Below are 21,440 nucleotides of genomic sequence, written 5' to 3'. Positions count from 1 at the left end.
AGGACTCTGCATTCACTATATCTGGTCTCCCCAGGACTCTGCATTCACTATATCTGCTCTCCCCAGAAGTCTGCATTCACTATATCTGGTCTCCCCAGGACTCTGCATTCACTATATCTGCTCTCCCCAGAAGTCTGCATTCACTATATCTGGTCTCCCCAGGACTCTGCATTCACTATATCTAGTCTCCCCAGGACCCTGCATTCACTATATCTGTTCTCCCCAGGACCCTGCATTCACTATATCTGCTCTCCCCAGAAGCCTGCATTCACTATATCTAGTCTCCCCAGGACCCTGCATTCACTATATCTGTTCTCCCCAGGACCCTGCATTCACTATATCTGGTCTCCCCAGAAGCCTGCATTCACTATATCTAGTCTCCCCAGGACTCTGCATTCACTATATCTGGTCTCCCTAGGACTCTGCATTCACTATATCTAGTCTCCCCAGGACTCTGCATTCACTATATCTGGTCTCCCCAGGACTCTGCATTCACTATATCTGCTCTCCCAGAAGTCTGCATTCACTATATCTAGTCTCCCCAGGACCCTGAATTCACTATATCTGCATACCTCCCAACATTTCAAAAATCTACTACGGGACATTCTTGCTGAGCGGGGGGGGGGGGGCGCGGATCGAAAAGTTGTTGAGGGGGGGGACAGCCGCGGATCGGGATCGAGATTGTTGAGCGCGCGCGGGGGGGGGGGGGGGATTGCCTCGGATCGAAAAGTTGTTCAGCGGGGGGGGGGGGGGATCTCCTCTTCACTTCAGCTGCCATTAAGCATGTCTCCCCTCTGACCTTTCATCTCCTTCCTGTGTGGGAAACCCTTTGCAGGGCTGCGGGAACATGCAGTCTGTGCGGGAAGTTCCCGCAGAATCCGGGCGGGTTGGGGGGTATGTATCTGGTCTCCCCAGGACTCTGCATTCACTATATCTGATCTCCCCAGGACTCCACTTTCACTATATGTGATCTCCCACAGTACACAGGACATTGAAATGTAATTATTTTAGTGAATATAAACTATAAATACCTTTCCTCATCAGCAGTATATAGCAGTCTTGTGACTCTTATCAGTGCCTGGTTTAAGCTTGTAGGAAGAGTTTTCAATCTCCTCTGACTGTCCTATGAGGCTGCGGGACCCCCTGACCTTCTGTCTGGACAGTGCTGGTTGGCCCTGTGCTGATCACATCCACCCTTCCAAAAGCAAAAAAAGATAATCTTTCTAGCAATAAAAACCAAACTGAGCATGTGCAGCCAGCCTGTCCTCAAGACTCTGTTCTATCAGTCAGGAGATGGATTGGGGACGGTGAAAGATGGGGAGGATCAGAGAAGACAGGATCAAATGTGGAGGACTAACCCCTTCGGTTCCACAGTGAGTATAACAATTTTGCTTTGCTGCATCTACAGACCTGTTGTGGGTTTAGTAACACTTTAATACCGCTTTACGTAATATTCCTTTAGGGTTTCACCTACCTGGAGTTGTTGTGTTATCATAAATTATAGGGATGCCCTCTATGGTGCCGTTGTCTCGCGAATTCGTATCAAAGATTTCCTGTACGCCTGCATCACTAATATCGTCATCCGGGAATATTGCCGTATTGTTGGCTTCTGTGGAACCGGGACTGTGGAGAAAACACAGAAATATCTCAACTTTGCTGCCTTCCCATCATCACATGTGGGCGTTACCTAGGGAGGTCTGCATGCAAATACCGCCTGCCTAGGAACGCCCACCTCTCCAGATTGACGCCCACCCATCAAGGTATTTTGATATTTGCATAACTCCTCCCAAGAGCCAACCCACTGCTTACATCAGGACGGGGGCTGTGATGTTGCCAGGAAGCTCTGTACAGCCCCCTAGACATGTGTAATTCGTTTAGTTCCAAATTCGTTTTAAAATGAATTTTGACAAATTTAGTTCTTTCCGAATTTTTTTTCAATTTCCGAATTTTCAGATTTTCAAAATTTAGAATTTCCGAATTTTCTAATTTCCAAATTTTTCTAATTCCAAATTTTCGAATTTCCAAATTCGAAATTTCCGAATATTTAAATTTCGGAAATATGGAAATGAGGAAATTCTAAATTTCGAAAGTTCTAAATTTCGATAATCAGAGATTAGAAAATCGGAGATTAGAAAATCGCAAATTCCAAATTCCAAAATTCGAAAATCCAAAAATTCAGGAATTTCCAAATTTTCCAATTTACCAATTTTTACATATCCGGATTTTCAGATTTTCGGATTTCCAAATTTTTTAATTTCCGAATTTTTTAATTTACGAATTTTTCGAATTTCCAAATTCGACATTTCGGAATATTAGAATTTCGGAAATTAGGAAATTCTAGGAGCCAGCTAAAAAAGTTAGGAGCCAGGAATGCGCCCCGTCCTGCGAGCTCGGGCGCAGAAGCGAACGCATAACTCAGTAGCACCCGCATATGAAAACGGTGATCAAACCACACATGTGAGGTATCGCCGCGATCGTTAGAGCGAGAGCAATAATTCTAGTTCTAGACCTCCTGTGTAACTCAAAACATGCTACCTGTAGAATTTCTTAAATGTCGCCTATGGAGATTTTAAAGGGTAAAAGTTTGTCGGCATTCCACAAGCGGACGAAATTTTAAAGAGTGACATGTTGGGTAACAATTTATTTGGCGTAACATTATCTTTAACTATATAAAAAAAATGAACTTCACTGGTGTCTTATTTTTTAATTAAAACAAGGATATTTTTTCCCAAAAAAATTGCGCTTGTAAGACCGCTGCGCAAATACGGTGCGACAGAAAGTATTGCAGCGACTGCCATTTTATTCTCTAGAGCAGTGGTCATCAACCCTGTCCTGCAGGGCCCACTAACAGGCCAGGTTTTATGTATTACCTTGGGGAGATGCAGTCTAGAATACTGCAATCACTGAGGAGCAAATGATATCAGCTGTGATGTATTTCAGTTATCTTGCAAACCTGGCCTGTTAGTGGGCCCTGCAGGACAGGGTTGATGACCACTGCTCTAGGGTGTTAGAATAAAAAATATATATAATGTTTGGGGGTTCTAATTAGAGGGAAGGAGATGGCAGTGAAAACAGACAGGGAAAGCTCCATTAGCATTGCTGGTTGTCTTGTCATACCAACGTCCACCACAAGATGGCACCAGATAACAGAAAAAAAAGCATAGGCCTGAAGAAGGACGCAAAATTACCGGCCGGGCCCGACACGATCGCGCTGGGCGGGGGCGCACGGAGACACAGGATGCGCCAGGTCGCAAATTCTAGTCGCAATGACGACCTGGCGCCCGGGGTTCGTCGAACCCTGGTGTATACTACCGAAAAAATGTGCCCTCTGCCCCCAAAGTGTTCAGGTTCAGCTTCAAGAAAAGGTGGCAACAGGGATGGCAAAATATGAGATGATTAAAACTTCAACTTTCAAGCGTCTGGTTGGAGGCCAAGTGCTGGAAGTTAGGGGGGTGGGGGGCCTCACCCAGACCCCTCTACACCACCCCTCCCCCATATAATAACATTGGGTTGACTTACCTGAAGTTTATTACAATGACCTCTATACACTTCGGTTTTGTTCGACGAATAAAGAACAGACACTGCAAAGAGAATAAATATAATCAATGATACCGATCTCTAATGAGAACATTTCAAGACCTAAGAGGTATCCGCCCGCTGACCGCGCCTTTTACGGTGCTTTTTGTTTAAAAGTTTCAATTAGTATTTTTTGCTATAAATTTACTTAGAACCCCCCCCTAACATTATATTTACAGCAGAGACCCTAGAGAATAAAATGGGGATTGTTGCTTAAGGACCGCCGCACAACGATATACGCCGACAGAGCGGCACGGCTGGGCATAAGCACGTACAGGTAAGCCCCAAACATTTTTAGCTGGATTCACACAGCCCGCCCTAACTTTGCGGCGGCGTAGCGTATCATGTTTACACTACGCCGCCGTAAGTTAGCGTGGCTAATACATGATTCACAAAGTACTTGTCTGATAAGTTACGGCGGCGTAGCGTAAATCGGGCGGGCGTAAGGGCGCCTAATTTAAATTTAGCTGAGGGGGCGTGTTTTATGGTAATGGGGGGGTGACCTTACGTGATTGATGTATTTTAAGAACGGCGCATGGGCCGTCCACCTACATATCCCAGTGTGCATTGCGGCAAAGTACGCCGCACGGGCCTATTGGTTTCGACGTGGACGTAAATGACGTAAATCCCTATTCACGGACGACTTACGCAAACAACGTAAAAATTTCGAATTTCGACGCGGTAACAGCGGCCATACTTAACATTACTATTCCAGCTATTTGATGGAATAACTTTAGGCCTGATAATGCGTTACGTAAACGGCGTATCTGTAAATGGCGTCGGTCGGGCGTACGTTCGTGAATAGGCGTATCTAGTGATTTACATATTCTACGCCGACCGCAATGGAAGCGCCACCTAGCGGTCAGCCGAAAAATTACACTTTAGGATACGACGGTGTAAGACACTTACACCGCTCGTATCTGAGCCTAATTTAAGAGTATCTGGTTTCCAAAATACGCTTAAATTAGCGCCGGCGTAAATTCAGACTTAGGCCGGCGTATCTACTGATACGCCGGCCTAAGTCTTTGTGAATCCACCTATTTATATATATACATAGGCCCAGATTCACAAAGCACTTACGCCGACGTATAACAAGTTACGGCGACGTAAGTGCAAATGTGCGCCGTCGTATCTGTGCGCCAGACCCACAAACTAAAATGCGCCTAAAAACAGGCTACACCCCACCGACGTATCTTGCTTACGCCGGTGTAGCGTGGGCGCACATTTAGGCTGGGAGCATAGTGCCACTCCCATTGATTAGCCATTCAAACATGCAAATGAGGGAAATACGGCGATTCACAAACATGCGTGTGCCCGGCGCATGCTACGCGAGATGCGCGTAAGTTGTACGTCCGGCGTAAAGTTATTCCCCATAAAGGAGGTGCAACCCGGCAACAGACATGCTCAGGTCTGCACCAGGGAACACAAGCCGGCGTATTGTGCGTTGGACGCGTGTCTGGCTGGGCGTACGTTATGTTCACGGCGTACACAGTGATCTGGCATATCTTAGGCAGTTGTGCCGGCGTGGTTATGAGCAGGCGCAGGGGGGTGCGTCCACGTCACGGCGCATGCGCAGTTCGTGATACGTACCTGTCTGGCGCTCGGCCCATCATTTGCATGGGGTCACGCCCACTTCCACCTACGCCGGCGTACGCCTTCTAAACCCACGCCACGCTGGCGCAGCGTTGGGAGCACTGGTTTGCTGAATGCATTGCTTGCCTCTCTGCGCTGCGTTGGCGTAGCGTACAGTGTTTGCTCTACGGCGGCGTAATGTGCGCCTTGCTCTCTGTGAATCTGGGCCATAAAGTTTGGGGCTTATGAGTAATTTTCTAGCAAAAAAAATACCAATTTAAACTTGTAAAAACAAAGAAGGCCTGGTCTTCAAGTGGTCTAAAGATATTTTTTCCCAAAGAAATTGTGTTTGAAAAACCCCTGTACAAATACCAGGTGACATAAAAAATTGCAACAATCACCATTTTTTTCCCTAGGGTCTCTGCAAAAAAAAAAAAAGTGTGTATACTGTATATATATATATTTTAATGTTTGGGGCTTATAAGTAATTTTCTAGCAAAAAAAAAAATACTAATTTAAGCTTGTAAAAACACAAAAGACCTGGGGCCGGATTCAGATAGCAGTTACGACGGCGTATCTCCGGATACGCCGTCGTAACTCTGAGTGTGCGGGGTCGTATCTATGCGCCTGATTCATAGAATCAGTTACGCATAAATTTCCCTAAGATCCTACGCCGTCGTATCTTAGGGTGCAATATTTACGCTGACCGCTAGGGCCGCTTCCCTAGACTTCCGCGTTGAACATGCAAATTAGGTAGATACGCCGATTCAGAAACGTACGTCCGCCCGGCGCATTTTTTTTACGTTGTTTACGTTAGGCTTTTTCTGGCGTAAAGTTACCCCTGCTATATGAGGGGTATCCTATGTTAAGTATGGCCGTCGTTCCCGCGTCGAATTTTGAAAATTTTACGTCGTTTGCGTAAGTCGTTCGCAAATAGAGCTGTATGTAAGTTAAGTTCACGTCTAAAGCATTGACGATTTGCGGCGTAATTTTGAGCATGCGCACTGGTATTCTTTCGTAAAAAAAACGTCAAATACATGGGGGTCACACTAAATTTAAATAAAACACGCCCACATCATCCACATTTGAATTAGGCGGGCTTACGCCGGACCGCATACGTTACGCTGCCGTAACAGAGGGCGCAAGTTCTTTTTGAATACGGAACTTGCGCCCTAATTTACGGCGGCGTAACGTATCTGAGATACGTTACGCCCGCCGAGAGATAGGCAGATCTCTCTGAATCCGGCCCCTGGTATTCAAGTTGTTTAAAGGAATTTGGAGAGAAATATGGCTGCCGTTGCGCACCTTGAAAATGAATCTGTGAGCATGCTCTGTGCCTGGCTGTGATGTCAACATCAGTTTGCATCACACTCATTGCGGGTGCAGCGCAGGGCCTGCATGCTTGCTGGCTGCCTGTATCTAACTGAAAACCCAGATTAATACTATTTCTGCTAGGAAAGAGGGAGGGGTGACTCCATCCTCTGAGACATTCAGCTACACGTGTATGAGTAACCTGATGTACTTTTATGCAAGACTATTTGCAATATAGGGTATTTAGGTTAATTAAAATTAAAATTCATAAATGTCAAAAATAAACCCCAAATAGTATTTAGGACGAAAAAACATTCTTATACTCACAGCGTTCTTAACTTTGTTCTCAAGGTCTTTGTATTCTGGAGATGAAGAATTATTATAGGCGTCTATGAAAGGCAAATCCAGTCTTACACGAAAATGTTTAATATAGTACGTTGGTTTAGTGTCTGTAGTTGTAGGTGGGGCAGTTGTAGTTGATGCCTCTGTAGTTGTAGGTAGGGCAGGTGTAGTTGATGCCTCTGTAGTTGTAGGTAGGACAGTTGTAGTTGGTACTTCTGTAGTTGTAGGTGGGGCAGTTGTAGTTGATGCCTCTGTAGTTGTAGGTAGGACAGTTGTAGTTGGTACTTCTGTAGTTGTAGGTGTGGCAGTTGTAGTTGGTACTGTTGTAGTTGTAGGTAGGACAGTTGTAGTTGATGCCTCTGTAGTTGTAGGTGTGGCAGTTGTAGTTGATGCCTCTGTAGTTGTAGGTAGGGCAGTGGTAGTTTCTACTTCTGTAGTTGTAGGTGGGGCAGTTGTAGTTGATGCCTCTGTAGTTGTAGGTAGGACAGTTGTAGTTGCTACTTCTGTAGTTGTAGGTGGGGCAGTTGTAGTTGATGCCTCTGTAGTTGTAGGTAGGACAGTTGTAGTTGCTACTTCTGTAGTTGTAGGTAGGACAGTTGTAGTTGATGCCTCTGTAGTTGTAGGTAGGACAGTTGTAGTTGCTACTTCTGTAGTTGTAGGTGTGGCAGTTGTAGTTGATGCCTCTGTAGTTGTAGGTAGGGCAGTTGTAGTTGCTACTTCTGTAGTTGTAGGTGGGGCAGTTGTAGTTGTTACTTCTGTAGTTGTAGGTGGGGCAGGTGTAGTTGTTACTTCTGTAGTTGTAGGTGGGGCAGTTGTAGTTGCTACTTCTGTAGTTGTAGGTGGGGCAGTTGTAGTTGTTACTTCTGTAGTTGTAGGTGGGGCAGTTGTAGTTGATGCCTCTGTAGTTGTAGGTAGGACAGTTGTAGTTGGTACTTCTGTAGTTGTAGGTGTGGCAGTTGTAGTTGGTACTGTTGTAGTTGTAGGTAGGACAGTTGTAGTTGATGCCTCTGTAGTTGTAGGTAGGACAGTTGTAGTTGCTACTTCTGTAGTTGTAGGTAGGACAGTTGTAGTTGATGCCTCTGTAGTTGTAGGTAGGGCAGTGGTAGTTTCTACTTCTGTAGTTGTAGGTGGGGCAGTTGTAGTTGATGCCTCTGTAGTTGTAGGTAGGACAGTTGTAGTTGCTACTTCTGTAGTTGTAGGTGGGGCAGTTGTAGTTGATGCCTCTGTAGTTGTAGGTAGGACAGTTGTAGTTGCTACTTCTGTAGTTGTAGGTAGGACAGTTGTAGTTGATGCCTCTGTAGTTGTAGGTAGGACAGTTGTAGTTGCTACTTCTGTAGTTGTAGGTGTGGCAGTTGTAGTTGATGCCTCTGTAGTTGTAGGTAGGGCAGTTGTAGTTGCTACTTCTGTAGTTGTAGGTGGGGCAGTTGTAGTTGTTACTTCTGTAGTTGTAGGTGGGGCAGGTGTAGTTGTTACTTCTGTAGTTGTAGGTGGGGCAGTTGTAGTTGCTACTTCTGTAGTTGTAGGTGTGGCAGTTGTAGTTGGTACTGCTGTAGTTGTAGGTAGGACAGTTGTAGTTGATGCCTCTGTAGGTGTAGGTAGGACAGTTGTAGTTGCTACTTCTGTAGTTGTAGGTGGGGCAGTTGTAGTTGATGCCTCTGTAGTTGTAGGTAGGACAGTCGTAGTTGCTACTTCTGTAGTTGTAGGTGGGGCAGTTGTAGTTGATGCCTCTGTAGTTGTAGGTAGGGCAGTTGTAGTTGCTACTTCTGTAGTTGTAGGTGGGGCAGTTGTAGTTGTTACTTCTGTAGTTGTAGGTGGGGCAGGTGTAGTTGTTACTTCTGTAGTTTCAGGTGGGGCAGTTGTAGTTGATAACTCTGTAGTTGTAGGTAGGACAGTTGTAGTTGGTACTTCTGTAGTTGTAGGTGGGGCAGTTGTAGTTGGTACTGTTGTAGTTGTAGGTGGGGCAGTTGTAGTTGTTACTTCTGTAGTTGTAGGTGGGGCAGTTGCAGTTGTTACTTCTGTAGTTGTAGGTGGGGCAGTTGTAGTTGGTACTTCTGTAGTTGTAGGTGGGGCAGTTGTAGTTGATGCCTCTGTAGTTGTAGGTGGGACAGTTGTAGTTGCTACTTCTGTAGTTGTAGGTGGGGCAGTTGTAGTTGGTGCCTCTGTAGTTGTAGGTAGGACAGTTGTAGTTGCTACTTCTGTAGTTGTAGGTGGGGCAGTTGTAGTTGATGCCTCTGTAGTTGTAGGTAGGACAGTTGTAGTTGCTACTTCTGTAGTTGTAGGTGGGGCAGTTGTAGTTGATGCCTCTGTAGTTGTAGGTAGGACAGTTGTAGTTGGTACTTCTGTAGTTGTAGGTGTGGCAGTTGTAGTTGGTACTTCTGTAGTTGTAGGTAGGGCAGGTGTAGTTGTGGGTGCTTGAGGAACACGGAAACAAAATATGAGCATATTCAAATTCAGCTTTAACTGGAGGTATACCTATCCACAGAGGATTTCCTATTGTGATCTGGCCGCACATGCTCCGCACCACCGATTGTGCATTGCAGTGTTGCGGTGATGCGGGGTGTTGCGGTGCTGCGGTGATGCGGGGTGTTGCGGTGCTGCGGTGTTGCGGTGATGCGGGGTGTTTTGGTGTGTTGCGGTGATGCGGGGTGTTGTGGTGTGTTGCGGTGCTGCGGTGATGCGGGGTGTTGTGGTGTGTTGCGGTCATGCGGGGTGTTGTGGTGTGTTGCAGTGATGCGGTGTTGCGGTGAAGCAGGGTGTTGTGGTGTGTTGCGGTGATGCGGTGCTGCGGGGTGCTGCTGTGATGCGGTGCTGTGGTGATGCAGTGCTGCGGTGATGCGGGGTGTTGTGCTGATGCGGTGATGTGGTGATGCGGTGCTGCGGTGATGCGGGGGTGGGGGCGCATCTGGTACTGATAGTTTCTGTAACACATAGGGGATGGATCCGGCTTTAGGGGGATTCTTAAATTAATATATGTGGATCTCTGGTAATACTCCCATATTTTCTATGATAATAGTGACTTTTTCTTGCTACTTATAAAATGTATTTAATGAATATTCCTTTAGGGTTTCACCTACCTGGAGTTGTTGTGTTATCATAAAGTATAGGGATGCCCTCTATGGTGCCGTTGTCTCGCGAATTCGTATCAAAGGCTTCCTGTACACCTGCGTCACTAATATCGTCATCCGGGAATATTGCCGTATTGTTGGCTTCTGTGGAACCGGGACTGTGGAGAAAACACAGAAATATCTAAACTTTGCTGCCTTTCCATCATCACATGTGGGCGTTACCTAGGGAGGTCTGCATGCAAATACCGCCTGCCTAGGAACGCCCACCTCTCCAGATTGACACCCACCCATCAAGGTATTTTGATATTTGCATAACTCCTCCCAAGAGCCAACCCACTGCTTACATCAGGACGGGTGCTGTGATGTTGTCAGGAATCTCTGCACAGCCCCCTAGACATGTGTAATTTGTTTAGTTCCAAATTCGTTTTAAAATGAATTTTGACAAATTAGTTCTTTCCGAATTTCCGAATTTTCGGAATTTAGAATTTCCGAATTTTCTAATTTCCGAATTTTTCAAATTCTAAATTTTCGAATTTCCAAATTCAAAATTTCCGAATATTTAAATTTCGGAAATATGGAAATGAGGAAATTCTAAATTTCGATAATCAGAGATTAGAAAATCGGAGATTAGGAAATCGGAAATTCCAAATTCGAAAATCCAAAAATTCAGGAATTTCCAAATTTTCCAATTTACGAATTTTTACATTTCCGAATTTTCTGATTTTCTGATTTCAAAATGTTTTAATTTCCAAATTTTTTAATTTCCGAATTTTTCGAATTTCCAAATTTTCCAATTTCCAAATCCGACATTTCGGAATATTTAAATTTCGGAAATTAGGAAATTCTAGGAGCCAGCTAAAAAAGTTAGGAGCCAGAAAACGCGCCCCGTCCTGCCGAGCTCGGGCGCAGAAGCGAACGCATACGTGAGCATCGCCCGCATATGAAAACGGTGATCAAACCACACATGTGAGGTATCGCCACGATCGTTTGAGCGAGAGCAATAATTCTAGCTCCTCCTCTAGACCTTCTCTGTAACTCAAAACATGCAACCTGTATCTTAAACGTCCCCTATGGAAACTTTAATGGGTAAAAGTTTGCCGGCATTCCACAAGCGGACGACATTTTGAAGCGTGACATGTTGGGTATCAATTTATTTGGCGTAACATTATCTTTCACAATATAAAAAAAAAATGAACTTCACTGGTGTCTTATTTTTTAATTAATTGCCCAAAAAAATGCGTTTGTAAGTCCGCTGCGCAAATACGGTGCGCCAAAATGTATTGCAACGACCGCCATTTTATTCTCTAGGGTGTTAGAATAAAAAATATATATAATGTTTGGGGGTGCTAATTAGAGGGAGGGAGATGGCAGTAAAAACAGACAGGGAAAGCTCCATTAGCATTGCTGGTTGTCTTGTCATACCAACGGCCACCACAAGATGGCGCCAGATCACAGAAAGAAGCATAGGCCTGCAGAAGGACGCAAAGCCGCAGCCTTAATTACCGGCCAGGCCCGACACGATCGCGCTGGGCGGGGGCGCACGGAGACACAGGATGCACCAGGTCGCAATGGCGACCTGGAGCCCGGGGTTTGTCGAACCCTGGTGTATACTACCGAAAAAATGTGCCCTCTGCCGCCAAAGTGTTCAGGTTCAGCTTCAAGAAAAGGTGGCAACAGGGATGGCAAAATATGAGATGATTAAAACTTTAACTTTCAAGTGTCTGGTTGGAGGCCAAGTGCTGTAAGTTAGGGGGGGGGGGGCCTCACCCAGACCCCTCTACACCACCCCTCCCCCATATAATAACATTGGGTTGACTTACCTGAAGTTTATTACAATGACCTCTATACAATTCGGTTTTGTTCGACGAATAAAGAACAGACACTGCAAAGAGAATAAATATAATCAATAATACCGATCTCTAATGAGAACATTTCAAGACCTAAGAGGTATCCGCCCGCTGACCGCGCCTTTTACGGTTCTTTTTGTTTAAAAGTTTCAATTAGTATTTTTTGCTATAAATTTACTTAGAAAACCCCCACCCCCCCAACATGCGGCTGGGAATAAGCACGTACAGGTACGTTGCCTTTTAAGAGCCCAGCCGTGGGTCGCGCGCGCCGCCGGCAGCAGCACGCTCGCGACCCGGTCCTGATCTCCGTGACCACGCCCACGGGACCCGATGGCCGCTGGTGTCCCGCGATCGGGTCACAGAGCTGAAGAACAGGGAGTGTCAGTGATCGTCTGTTCCCTGTCATAGGGAACGACGATCAGTGATGTGTCACGCCAGGCCACGCCCCCCACACAGTAAGAATCACACACTAGGACACACTTAACCCCTACAGCGCTCCCTATTGGTTAACACCTTCCGTGCCAGTGTCATTTTTCACAGTAATCAGTGCAATTTTTATAGCACCGATCGCTGTAAAAAATGACAATGGTCCCAAAAATAGTGTCAAAAGTGTCAGATGTGTCCGCCATAATGTTGCAGTCCCGATAAAAATCGCTGATCGCCGCCATTACTAGTAAAAAAATAAAAATATTAATAAAAATGCCATAAAACTATCCCTTATTTTGTAGACGCTATTAATTTTGCGCAAACCGGTCGATAAACGCTTATTGCGATTTTTTTAACAAAAATATGCAGAAGAATACGTATCGGCCTAAGCTTTTTTCTTTCCAAAAATGTCGCTCTATTTTTGTTTATAACGCAAAAAAATAAAAAACGCAGAGGTGATCGAATACCACCAAAAGAAAGCTCTGTTTGTGGGGAACAAAAGAAGGCCAAATTTGTTTAAACTTGCAAAAACACAAAAGGCCTGGGGGCAGATTCACATAGATTAGCGGATCTTTAGATCCGCGTAATCTATCTGTTTTTCGATCCGCCGGTCCAATTTTGCGAGGCTAGTGCATGATTCACCAAGCACTTACCTCGAAAATTGCACCGTCGGATCGTAACTCCCCCGGCGGAATGCAAATTCCGCGGCTAGGGGGAGTGTACAATTTAAATCAGGCGCGTTCCCACGCCGATTTAACTGCGCATGCGTCGCCGGCGAAATTTGCCAGTGCGCATGCTCCAAATGACGTCGCTAGGACGTCAATGTTTTTGGCGGCTACGTAAATTCCGGCCATCCGTATTCCGATCGACTTACGCAAACGACGTAAAAATTTGAACCTCGGCGCGGGAACGACGGCCATACTTAACATTAGCTACCCCTCATATAGCAGGGGTAACTATCAGCCGGAAAAAGCCAAACGCAAACGACGTTAAAATAAAGCGACGGGCGGGCGGTCTTGAATCGGCGGTTCTCCTCATTTGCATATCCGACGCATAAAAAACTGCGACGACACCTAGCGGCCGGCAGTAGATTGCAGCCTAAGATCCGACTGGTGCAAGGCACTTACACCAGTCGGATCTAAGGGAGATCTATGCGGAACTGATTCTTATGAATCAGTCGCATAGATCCGACCGTGGGATCTCAGAGATACGACGGCGGATCAGGAGATACGCCGTTGTATCCCCTTGATGAATCTGGCCCCACAGTCTTCAAGTGATTTATTTTTTCCAAAGAAATTGTGTTTGAAAAACCCCTGTACAAATACCGTGTGACATAAAAAATTGCAACAATCACCATTTTATTCCCTAGGGTCTCTGTTAAAGAAAAAAGTGTATATATATATATATATATATATATATATATATATATATATATATATATATATATATATATATATATATATATAAAAATAAATATAACTATATATAACTATATATATATACAGTGGCCCATATTCTCTCTAAATGTCCGCGGGCGGCGCGTAAGCCATTTACACTCCGCTGTCCCAACTTACAGGAGCAAGTGTTGTATTCCCCAAACACTTGCTCCGTAAGTTGGGACGGCGGAGTGTAAATGCCCCGGCGTAGCCACGTGTATCTTCAAGGGGGCGGCTTCTATTCAAATTAAGCGCGCCCCCGATTCTAAGTAACTGCGCATGCGCCGGGCTTAAAAAAGCCCATTGCGCATGCTCCAGTTCTCGGTCGGAAAATGTCAATGACGCCGACGTGTGCGTCATTGACGTAAAGTCGTATTCAAGAACGACTTAGGGAAACGACGTAGCCGACGGAAAAACACGACGCGGACCCGACGCTATCCGTAACATGGCCTACGTGGGACATGCGGAAACTTACCCCTCATATAGCAGGGGTAAGTTTCCGCTTACGCAAACGACGTTAGCGACGGGTACGCGACGCGAATTCGTTCGGGAATCGGCGTATCAGACTCATTTGCATAAACAAATGAGACCTTCACGTAAATGCAATCTAGCAGCGGGCGGCGTAATTATATTTAAGATCCGCCAGTGTAAGTGACTTACAGATGGCGGATCTTAAGCGTATCTATGCGAAAATGATTCTAAGAATCAGTCGCATAGATACACGGGCCAAAAAAGAGATATACGATGGAGTATCCTGAGATACTCCATCGTAACTTCTATGAGAATATGGCCCAGAATATATAATGTTTGGGGCTTGTAAGTAATTTTCTAGCAAAAAAACAAAAACAAATTGAAACTTGTAAAAACACAAAAGGCCTGGTCTTCAAGTGGTTTAACCTGGGCACTTAAACCCCCTTCCTGACCAGAGGACTTTTTGCCATTCGGCACTGCGTCGCTTTAACTGACAATTGCGCGGTCGTGCGACGTGGCTCCCAAACAAAATTAACGTCCTTTTTCCCCACAAATAGAGATTTCTTTTGGTGGTATTTGATCACCTCTGCGGTTTTAATTTTTTGCGCTATAAACAAAAATAGAGCGACAATTTTGAAAAAAAAAAAATATTTTTTACTTGTTGCTATAATAAATAGCTCAATTTTTTTTTTACGTATTTTTTTTATCCTCAGTCTAGGCCGATACGTATTCTACATATTTTTAGTAAAAAAAAAAAATCGCAATAAGCGACTGGTTTGCGCAAAAGTTATAGCGCCTACAAAATAAGGGACAGAATTATTATTATTTATTTTATTTTTTTACTAAAAATGGCGGCGATCTGCGATTTTTATTGGGACTGCGATGTTATGGCGGACACATCGGACACTTTTGACGCATTTTTGGCGCCATTCACATTTATACTGCAATCAGTGCTATAAATATGCCCTAATTACTGTATAATTTTTTTTTTTACTAGAAATGGCGGCGATCTGCGATTTTTATTGGGACTGCGACGTTATGGCGGACACATCGGACACTTTTGACACATTTTTGGCGCCATTCACATTTATACTGCAATCAGTGCTATAAATATGCACTAATTACTGTATAAATGTGACTGGCAGGGAAGGGGTTAACACTAGGGGGTGAGGAAGGGGTTAAATGTGTACCCTAATTAGTGTTCTAACTGTGGGGGAGGGGGGGTGACTGGGGGGGGTGACCGATCTGTGTCCCTATGTACAAGAGACACAGATCCGTCTCCTCTCTCCCCTGACAGCACCGCTGTCTGCGAGAGCCGGGAATGAGAGATGATCTCATATGTAAACATATGAGATCATCTCTCATTGGCCGCACAAATCGCCTAGGAAACGGCCGCTCCGATTGGCCGTTCACGGCGATCTGTGACTGGCTGTGTCCAAGGGACACGGCCAGCACAGCAGTTCCCCGCTGCGCGCTCGGGAGCGCGCGCGGTGAACGTGCAAAGGGGCGGCCGTAAAAAGACGGCCTGTTAGAGATTGGGAGCCGCGCTGAGGCCGTACAAAGTCGTATGGCCGTCAGCAAGTGGTTAAAGGTATTTTTTCCAAAGAAATTGTGTTTGAAAAACCCCTGTACAAATACTGTGTGACATAAAAAATTGCAACATTCACTATTTTATTCCCTAGGGTCTCTGCTAAAAAAGTGTGTGTGCATATATATATATATATATATATATATTATTTTTTATTTTTTTTGAGTGACTGACCCAGACCGGCAAAAGGCATTTTTAGCGATTTAAAGTATAACATCGCAGTAAAAAAAACTGTAATTTTTCAGGACTCGGCAACCTTAGCCCTCGTCTCTCCCTATGACTGATTTCCTTCAAATAGAAATTATCATTTTTCTTTGTCATTTTATTTCAAAAAATGTTTTGTTTCATTATTATTATCGAAAATTTCTCTATTATTTTATAAATCTTTTTTTTTTTTTTTTTTTACAAGATCTCTTTATAACATCAGTTTGCATCACACTCATTGCGGGTGCAGCGCAGGGCCTGCATGCTTGCTGGCTGCCTGTATCTAACTGAAAACCCAGATTAATACTATTTCTGCTAGGAAAGAGGGAGGGGTGACTCCATCCTCTGAGACATTCAGCTACACGTGTATGAGTAACCTGATGTACTTTTATGCAAGACTATTTGCAATATAGGATATTTAGATTAATTAAAATTAAAATTAAAATTCATAAATGTCAAAAATAAACTCCAAATAGTATTTAGGACAAAAAAACATTCTCATACTCACAGCGTTCTTAACTTTGTTCTCAAGGTCTTTGTATTCTGGAGATGAAGAATTATTATATTCCTTTATGAAAGGCAAATTCAATCTTACACGAAAATGTTTAATATAGTTCTTTGGTTTAGTGTCTGTGGAAATAACTGCTGCTGTAGTTGTAGGTGAGGAAGTTGTAGTTGTAGATGTTGTAGTTGGTACTGTTGTAGTTGTAGATGGGGCAGTTGTAGTTGGCGCTTCTGTAGTTGTAGGTGGGGCAGTTGTAGTTGTTACTTCTGTAGATGTAGGTGGGGTAGTTGTAGTTGGTACTTCTGTAGTTGTAGGTGGGGCAGTGGTAGTTGCTACTTCTGTAGTTGTAGGTGGGGCAGTGGTAGTTGATGCCTCTGTAGTTGTAGGTAGGGCAGTTGTAGTTGCTACTTCTGTAGTTGTAGGTGGGGCAGTTGTAGTTGTTACTTCTGTAGTTGTAGGTGGGGCAAGTGTAGTTGTTACTTCTGTAGTTGTAGGTGGGGCAGTTGTAGTTGCTACTTCTGTAGTTGTAGGTGGGGCAGTTGTAGTTGTTACTTCTGTAGTTGTAGGTGGGGCAAGTGTAGTTGTTACTTCTGTAGTTGTAGGTGGGGCAGTTGTAGTTGATGCCTCTGTAGTTGTAGGTAGGGCAGTGGTAGTTGCTACTTCTGTAGTTGTAGGTGGGGCAGTTGTAGTTGATGCCTCTGTAGTTGTAGGTAGGGCAGTTGTAGTTGCTACTTCTGTAGTTGTAGGTGGGGCAGTTGTAGTTGATGCCTCTGTAGTTGTAGGTAGGGCAGTTGTAGTTGCTACTTCTGTAGCTGTAGTTGGGGCAGCTGTAGTTGTTACTTCTGTAGTTGTAGGTGGGGCAGGTGTAGTTGTTACTTCTGTAGTTGTAGGTGGGGCAGTTGTAGTTGATGCCTCTGTAGTTGTAGGTAGGGCAGTTGTAGTTGCTACTTCTGTAGTTGTAGGTGGGGCAGTTGTAGTTGATGCCTCTGTAGTTGTAGGTAGGACAGTTGTAGTTGCTACTTCTGTAGTTGTAGGTGGGGCAGTTGTAGTTGATGCCTCTGTAGTTGTAGGTAGGACAGTTGTAGTTGCTACTTCTGTAGTTGTAGGTGGGGCAGTTGTAGTTGATGCCTCTGTAGTTGTAGGTAGGACAGTTGTAGTTGCTACTTCTGTAGTTGTAGGTGTGGCAGTTGTAGTTGATGCCTCTGTAGTTGTAGGTAGGGCAGTGGTAGTTGCTACTTCTGTAGTTGTAGGTGGGACAGTTGTAGTTGCTACTTCTGTAGTTGTAGGTGGGGAAGTTGTAGTTGATGCCTCTGTAGTTGTAGGTAGGACAGTTGTAGTTGCTACTTCTGTAGTTGTAGGTGGGGCAGTTGTAGTTGATGCCTCTGTAGTTGTAGGTAGGGCAGTTGTAGTTGCTACTTCTGTTGTTGTAGGTGGGGCAGTTGTAGTTGATGTCTCTGTAGTTGTAGGTAGGGCAGTGGTAGTTGCTACTTCTGTAGTTGTAGGTGGGGTAGTTGTAGGTAGGGCAGTGGTAGTTGCTACTTCTGTAGTTGTAGGTGGGGCAGTGGTAGTTGATGCCTCTGTAGTTGTAGGTAGGGCAGTTGTAGTTGCTACTTCTGTAGTTGTAGGTGGGGCAAGTGTAGTTGTTACTTCTGTAGTTGTAGGTGGGGCAAGTGTAGTTGTTACTTCTGTAGTTGTAGGTGGGGCAGTTGTAGTTGCTACTTCTGTAGTTTTAGGTGTGGCAGTTGTAGTTGATGCCTCTGTAGTTGTAGGTAGGACAGTTGTAGTTGCTACTTCTGTAGTTGTAGGTGTGGCAGTTGTAGTTGATGCCTCTGTAGTTGTAGGTAGGGCAGTGGTAGTTGCTACTTCTGTAGTTGTAGGTGGGGCAGTTGTAGTTGATGCCTCTGTAGTTGTAGGTAGGGCAGTTGTAGTTGCTACTTGTGTAGTTGTAGGTGGGGCAGTTGTAGTTGATGCCTCTGTAGTTGTAGGTAGGGCAGTTGTAGTTGCTACTTCTGTAGCTGTAGTTGGGGCAGCTGTAGTTGTTACTTCTGTAGTTGTAGGTGGGGCAGGTGTAGTTGCTACTTCTGTAGTTGTAGGTGGGGCAGTTGTAGTTGATGCCTCTGTAGTTGTAGGTAGGGCAGTTGTAGTTGCTACTTCTGTAGTTGTAGGTGTGGCAGTTGTAGTTGATGCCTCTGTAGTTGTAGGTAGGACAGTTGTAGTTGCTACTTCTGTAGTTGTAGGTGGGGCAGTTGTAGTTGATGCCTCTGTAGTTGTAGGTAGGACAGTTGTAGTTGCTACTTCTGTAGTTGTAGGTGTGACAGTTGTAGTTGATGCCTCTGTAGTTGTAGGTAGGGCAGTGGTAGTTTCTACTTCTGTAGTTGTAGGTGGGGCAGTTGTAGTTGATGCCTCTGTAGTTGTAGGTAGGACAGTTGTAGTTGCTACTTCTGTAGTTGTAGGTGGGGCAGTTGTAGTTGATGCCTCTGTAGTTGTAGGTAGGACAGTTGTAGTTGCTACTTCTGTAGTTGTAGGTGGGGCAGTTGTAGTTGATGCCTCTGTAGTTGTAGGTAGGGCAGTTGTAGTTGCTACTTCTGTAGCTGTAGTTGGGGCAGCTGTAGTTGTTACTTCTGTAGTTGTAGGTGGGGCAGGTGTAGTTGTTACTTCTGTAGTTGTAGGTGGGGCAGTTGTAGTCGATGCCTCTGTAGTTGTAGGTAGGGCAGTTGTAGTTGCTACTTCTGTAGTTGTAGGTGTGACAGTTGTAGTTGATGCCTCTGTAGTTGTAGGTAGGACAGTTGTAGTTGCTACTTCTGTAGTTGTAGGTGGGGCAGTTGTAGTTGATGCCTCTGTAGTTGTAGGTAGGGCAGTTGTAGTTGCTACTTCTGTAGTTGTAGGTGTGGCAGTTGTAGTTGATGCCTCTGTAGTTGTAGGTAGGACAGTTGTAGTTGCTACTTCTGTAGTTGTAGGTGGGGCAGTTGTAGTTGATGCCTCTGTAGTTGTAGGTAGGACAGTTGTAGTTGCTACTTCTGTAGTTGTAGGTGTGGCAGTTGTAGTTGATGCCTCTGTAGTTGTAGGTAGGGCAGTGGTAGTTTCTACTTCTGTAGTTGTAGGTGGGGCAGTTGTAGTTGATGCCTCTGTAGTTGTAGGTAGGGCAGTTGTAGTTGCTACTTCTGTAGTTGTAGGTAGGGCAGTTGTAGTTGTTACTTCTGTAGTCGTAGGTTGGGTAGTTGTAGTTGTTACTTCTGTAGTTGTAGGTGGGGCAGTTGTAGTTGTTACTTCTGTAGCTGTAGTTGGGGCAGCTGTAGTTGTTACTTCTGTAGTTGTAGGTGGGGCAGGTGTAGTTGTTACTTCTGTAGTTGTAGGTGGGGCAGTTGTAGTCGATGCCTCTGTAGTTGTAGGTAGGGCAGTTGTAGTTGCTACTTCTGTAGTTGTAGGTGTGGCAGTTGTAGTTGATGCCTCTGTAGTTGTAGGTAGGACAGTTGTAGTTGCTACTTCTGTAGTTGTAGGTGGGGCAGTTGTAGTTGATGCCTCTGTAGTTGTAGGTAGGGCAGTTGTAGTTGCTACTTCTGTAGTTGTAGGTGTGGCAGTTGTAGTTGATGCCTCTGTAGTTGTAGGTAGGACAGTTGTAGTTGCTACTTCTGTAGTTGTAGGTGGGGCAGTTGTAGTTGATGCTTCTGTAGTTGTAGGTAGGACAGTTGTAGTTGCTACTTCTGTAGTTGTAGGTGTGGCAGTTGTAGTTGATGCCTCTGTAGTTGTAGGTAGGGCAGTGGTAGTTTCTACTTCTGTAGTTGTAGGTGGGGCAGTTGTAGTTGATGCCTCTGTAGTTGTAGGTAGGGCAGTTGTAGTTGCTACTTCTGTAGTTGTAGGTAGGGCAGTTGTAGTTGTTACTTCTGTAGTCGTAGGTGGGGCAGTTGTAGTTGTTACTTCTGTAGTTGTAGGTTGGGTAGTTGTAGTTGTTACTTCTGTAGTTGTAGGTGGGGCAGTTGTAGTTGTTACTTCTGTAGCTGTAGTTGGGGCAGCTGTAGTTGTTACTTCTGTAGTTGTAGGTGGGGCAGGTGTAGTTGTTACTTCTGTAGTTGTAGGTGGGGCAGTTGTAGTCGATGCCTCTGTAGTTGTAGGTAGGGCAGTTGTAGTTGCTACTTCTGTAGTTGTAGGTGTGGCAGTTGTAGTTGATGCCTCTGTAGTTGTAGGTAGGACAGTTGTAGTTGCTACTTCTGTAGTTGTAGGTGGGGCAGTTGTAGTTGATGCCTCTGTAGTTGTAGGTAGGGCAGTTGTAGTTGCTACTTCTGTAGTTGTAGGTGTGGCAGTTGTAGTTGATGCCTCTGTAGTTGTAGGTAGGACAGTTGTAGTTGCTACTTCTGTAGTTGTAGGTGGGGCAGTTGTAGTTGATGCCTCTGTAGTTGTAGGTAGGACAGTTGTAGTTGCTACTTCTGTAGTTGTAGGTGTGGCAGTTGTAGTTGATGCCTCTGTAGTTGTAGGTAGGGCAGTGGTAGTTTCTACTTCTGTAGTTGTAGGTAGGGCAGTTGTAGTTGCTACTTCTGTAGTTGTAGGTAGGGCAGTTGTAGTTGTTACTTCTGTAGTTGTAGGTGGGGCAGTTGTAGTTGTTACTTCTGTAGTTGTAGGTTGGGTAGTTGTAGTTGTTACTTCTGTAGTTGTAGGTGGGGCAGTTGTAGTTGATACTACTGTAGTTGTAGGTGGGGCAGTTGTAGTTGATACTTCTGTAGTTGTAGGTGGGGCAGTTGTAGTTGTTCCTGTTGGCACAATTGTATGGTAACGTTAAATATGATAAATATGATATATATATACACAGGCCCGGACTGGCCATAGGGCAAACCGGGCATATGCCCGGTGGGCCGCGGCCGCCGGGCCGCTGTTTTTTCTTGCGGGGCCAAGGCAGGCTACTCTTTAAGCCTGCGCTGGTCCTCCGACCTTTCCGCGGCCGCCCGGGTGCCAGGTTAGCCTCAGGCTCAGCGTTCGGCATCGGCACCAGCAGCAGGAGGAAGTAAACAAGGGGGAGGGACTAGAGGAGACACCGCTCCACGGCCGCCAGTGAAGTTCAGCCGTTGGTGACGGGGGGCGTGACCAGGAAGGGAGAGGAGCCTGTTA

The 21,440-nt window shown here is 45.1% G+C and overlaps 1 protein-coding gene across 1 annotated transcript in view; it reads right to left on the bottom strand.

The window, feature by feature from the left end:
• Nucleotides 1–21,440, bottom strand: part of LOC120946255 (mucin-2-like) — a 90,957-nt gene that overhangs the window by 38,672 nt on the left and 30,845 nt on the right. The window contains exons 4-17 of the mRNA XM_040361085.1: nt 20,295–21,085; nt 20,115–20,182; nt 18,099–19,972; nt 16,896–17,918; nt 16,347–16,753; nt 11,687–11,748; nt 9,876–10,024; nt 9,274–9,745; nt 8,311–8,564; nt 7,735–8,166; nt 7,087–7,482; nt 6,787–6,980; nt 3,520–3,581; nt 1,475–1,656 (exon numbers count right to left, since the gene is read on the bottom strand). Coding sequence (XP_040217019.1) covers nt 1,475–1,656; nt 3,520–3,581; nt 6,787–6,980; nt 7,087–7,482; nt 7,735–8,166; nt 8,311–8,564; nt 9,274–9,745; nt 9,876–10,024; nt 11,687–11,748; nt 16,347–16,753; nt 16,896–17,918; nt 18,099–19,972; nt 20,115–20,182; nt 20,295–21,085 — 6,366 coding nt within the window. The remainder of the gene's footprint in view (nt 1–1,474; nt 1,657–3,519; nt 3,582–6,786; nt 6,981–7,086; nt 7,483–7,734; nt 8,167–8,310; nt 8,565–9,273; nt 9,746–9,875; nt 10,025–11,686; nt 11,749–16,346; nt 16,754–16,895; nt 17,919–18,098; nt 19,973–20,114; nt 20,183–20,294; nt 21,086–21,440) is intronic.

This window comes from Rana temporaria, chromosome 7 (assembly GCF_905171775.1).
Source record: "Rana temporaria chromosome 7, aRanTem1.1, whole genome shotgun sequence".
In the NCBI taxonomy this organism is placed as follows: Eukaryota; Metazoa; Chordata; class Amphibia; order Anura; family Ranidae; genus Rana; species Rana temporaria.
The sequence above is the reverse complement of the archived record's forward strand: the minus strand, read 5'-3'. Positions and strand labels throughout refer to the sequence as shown.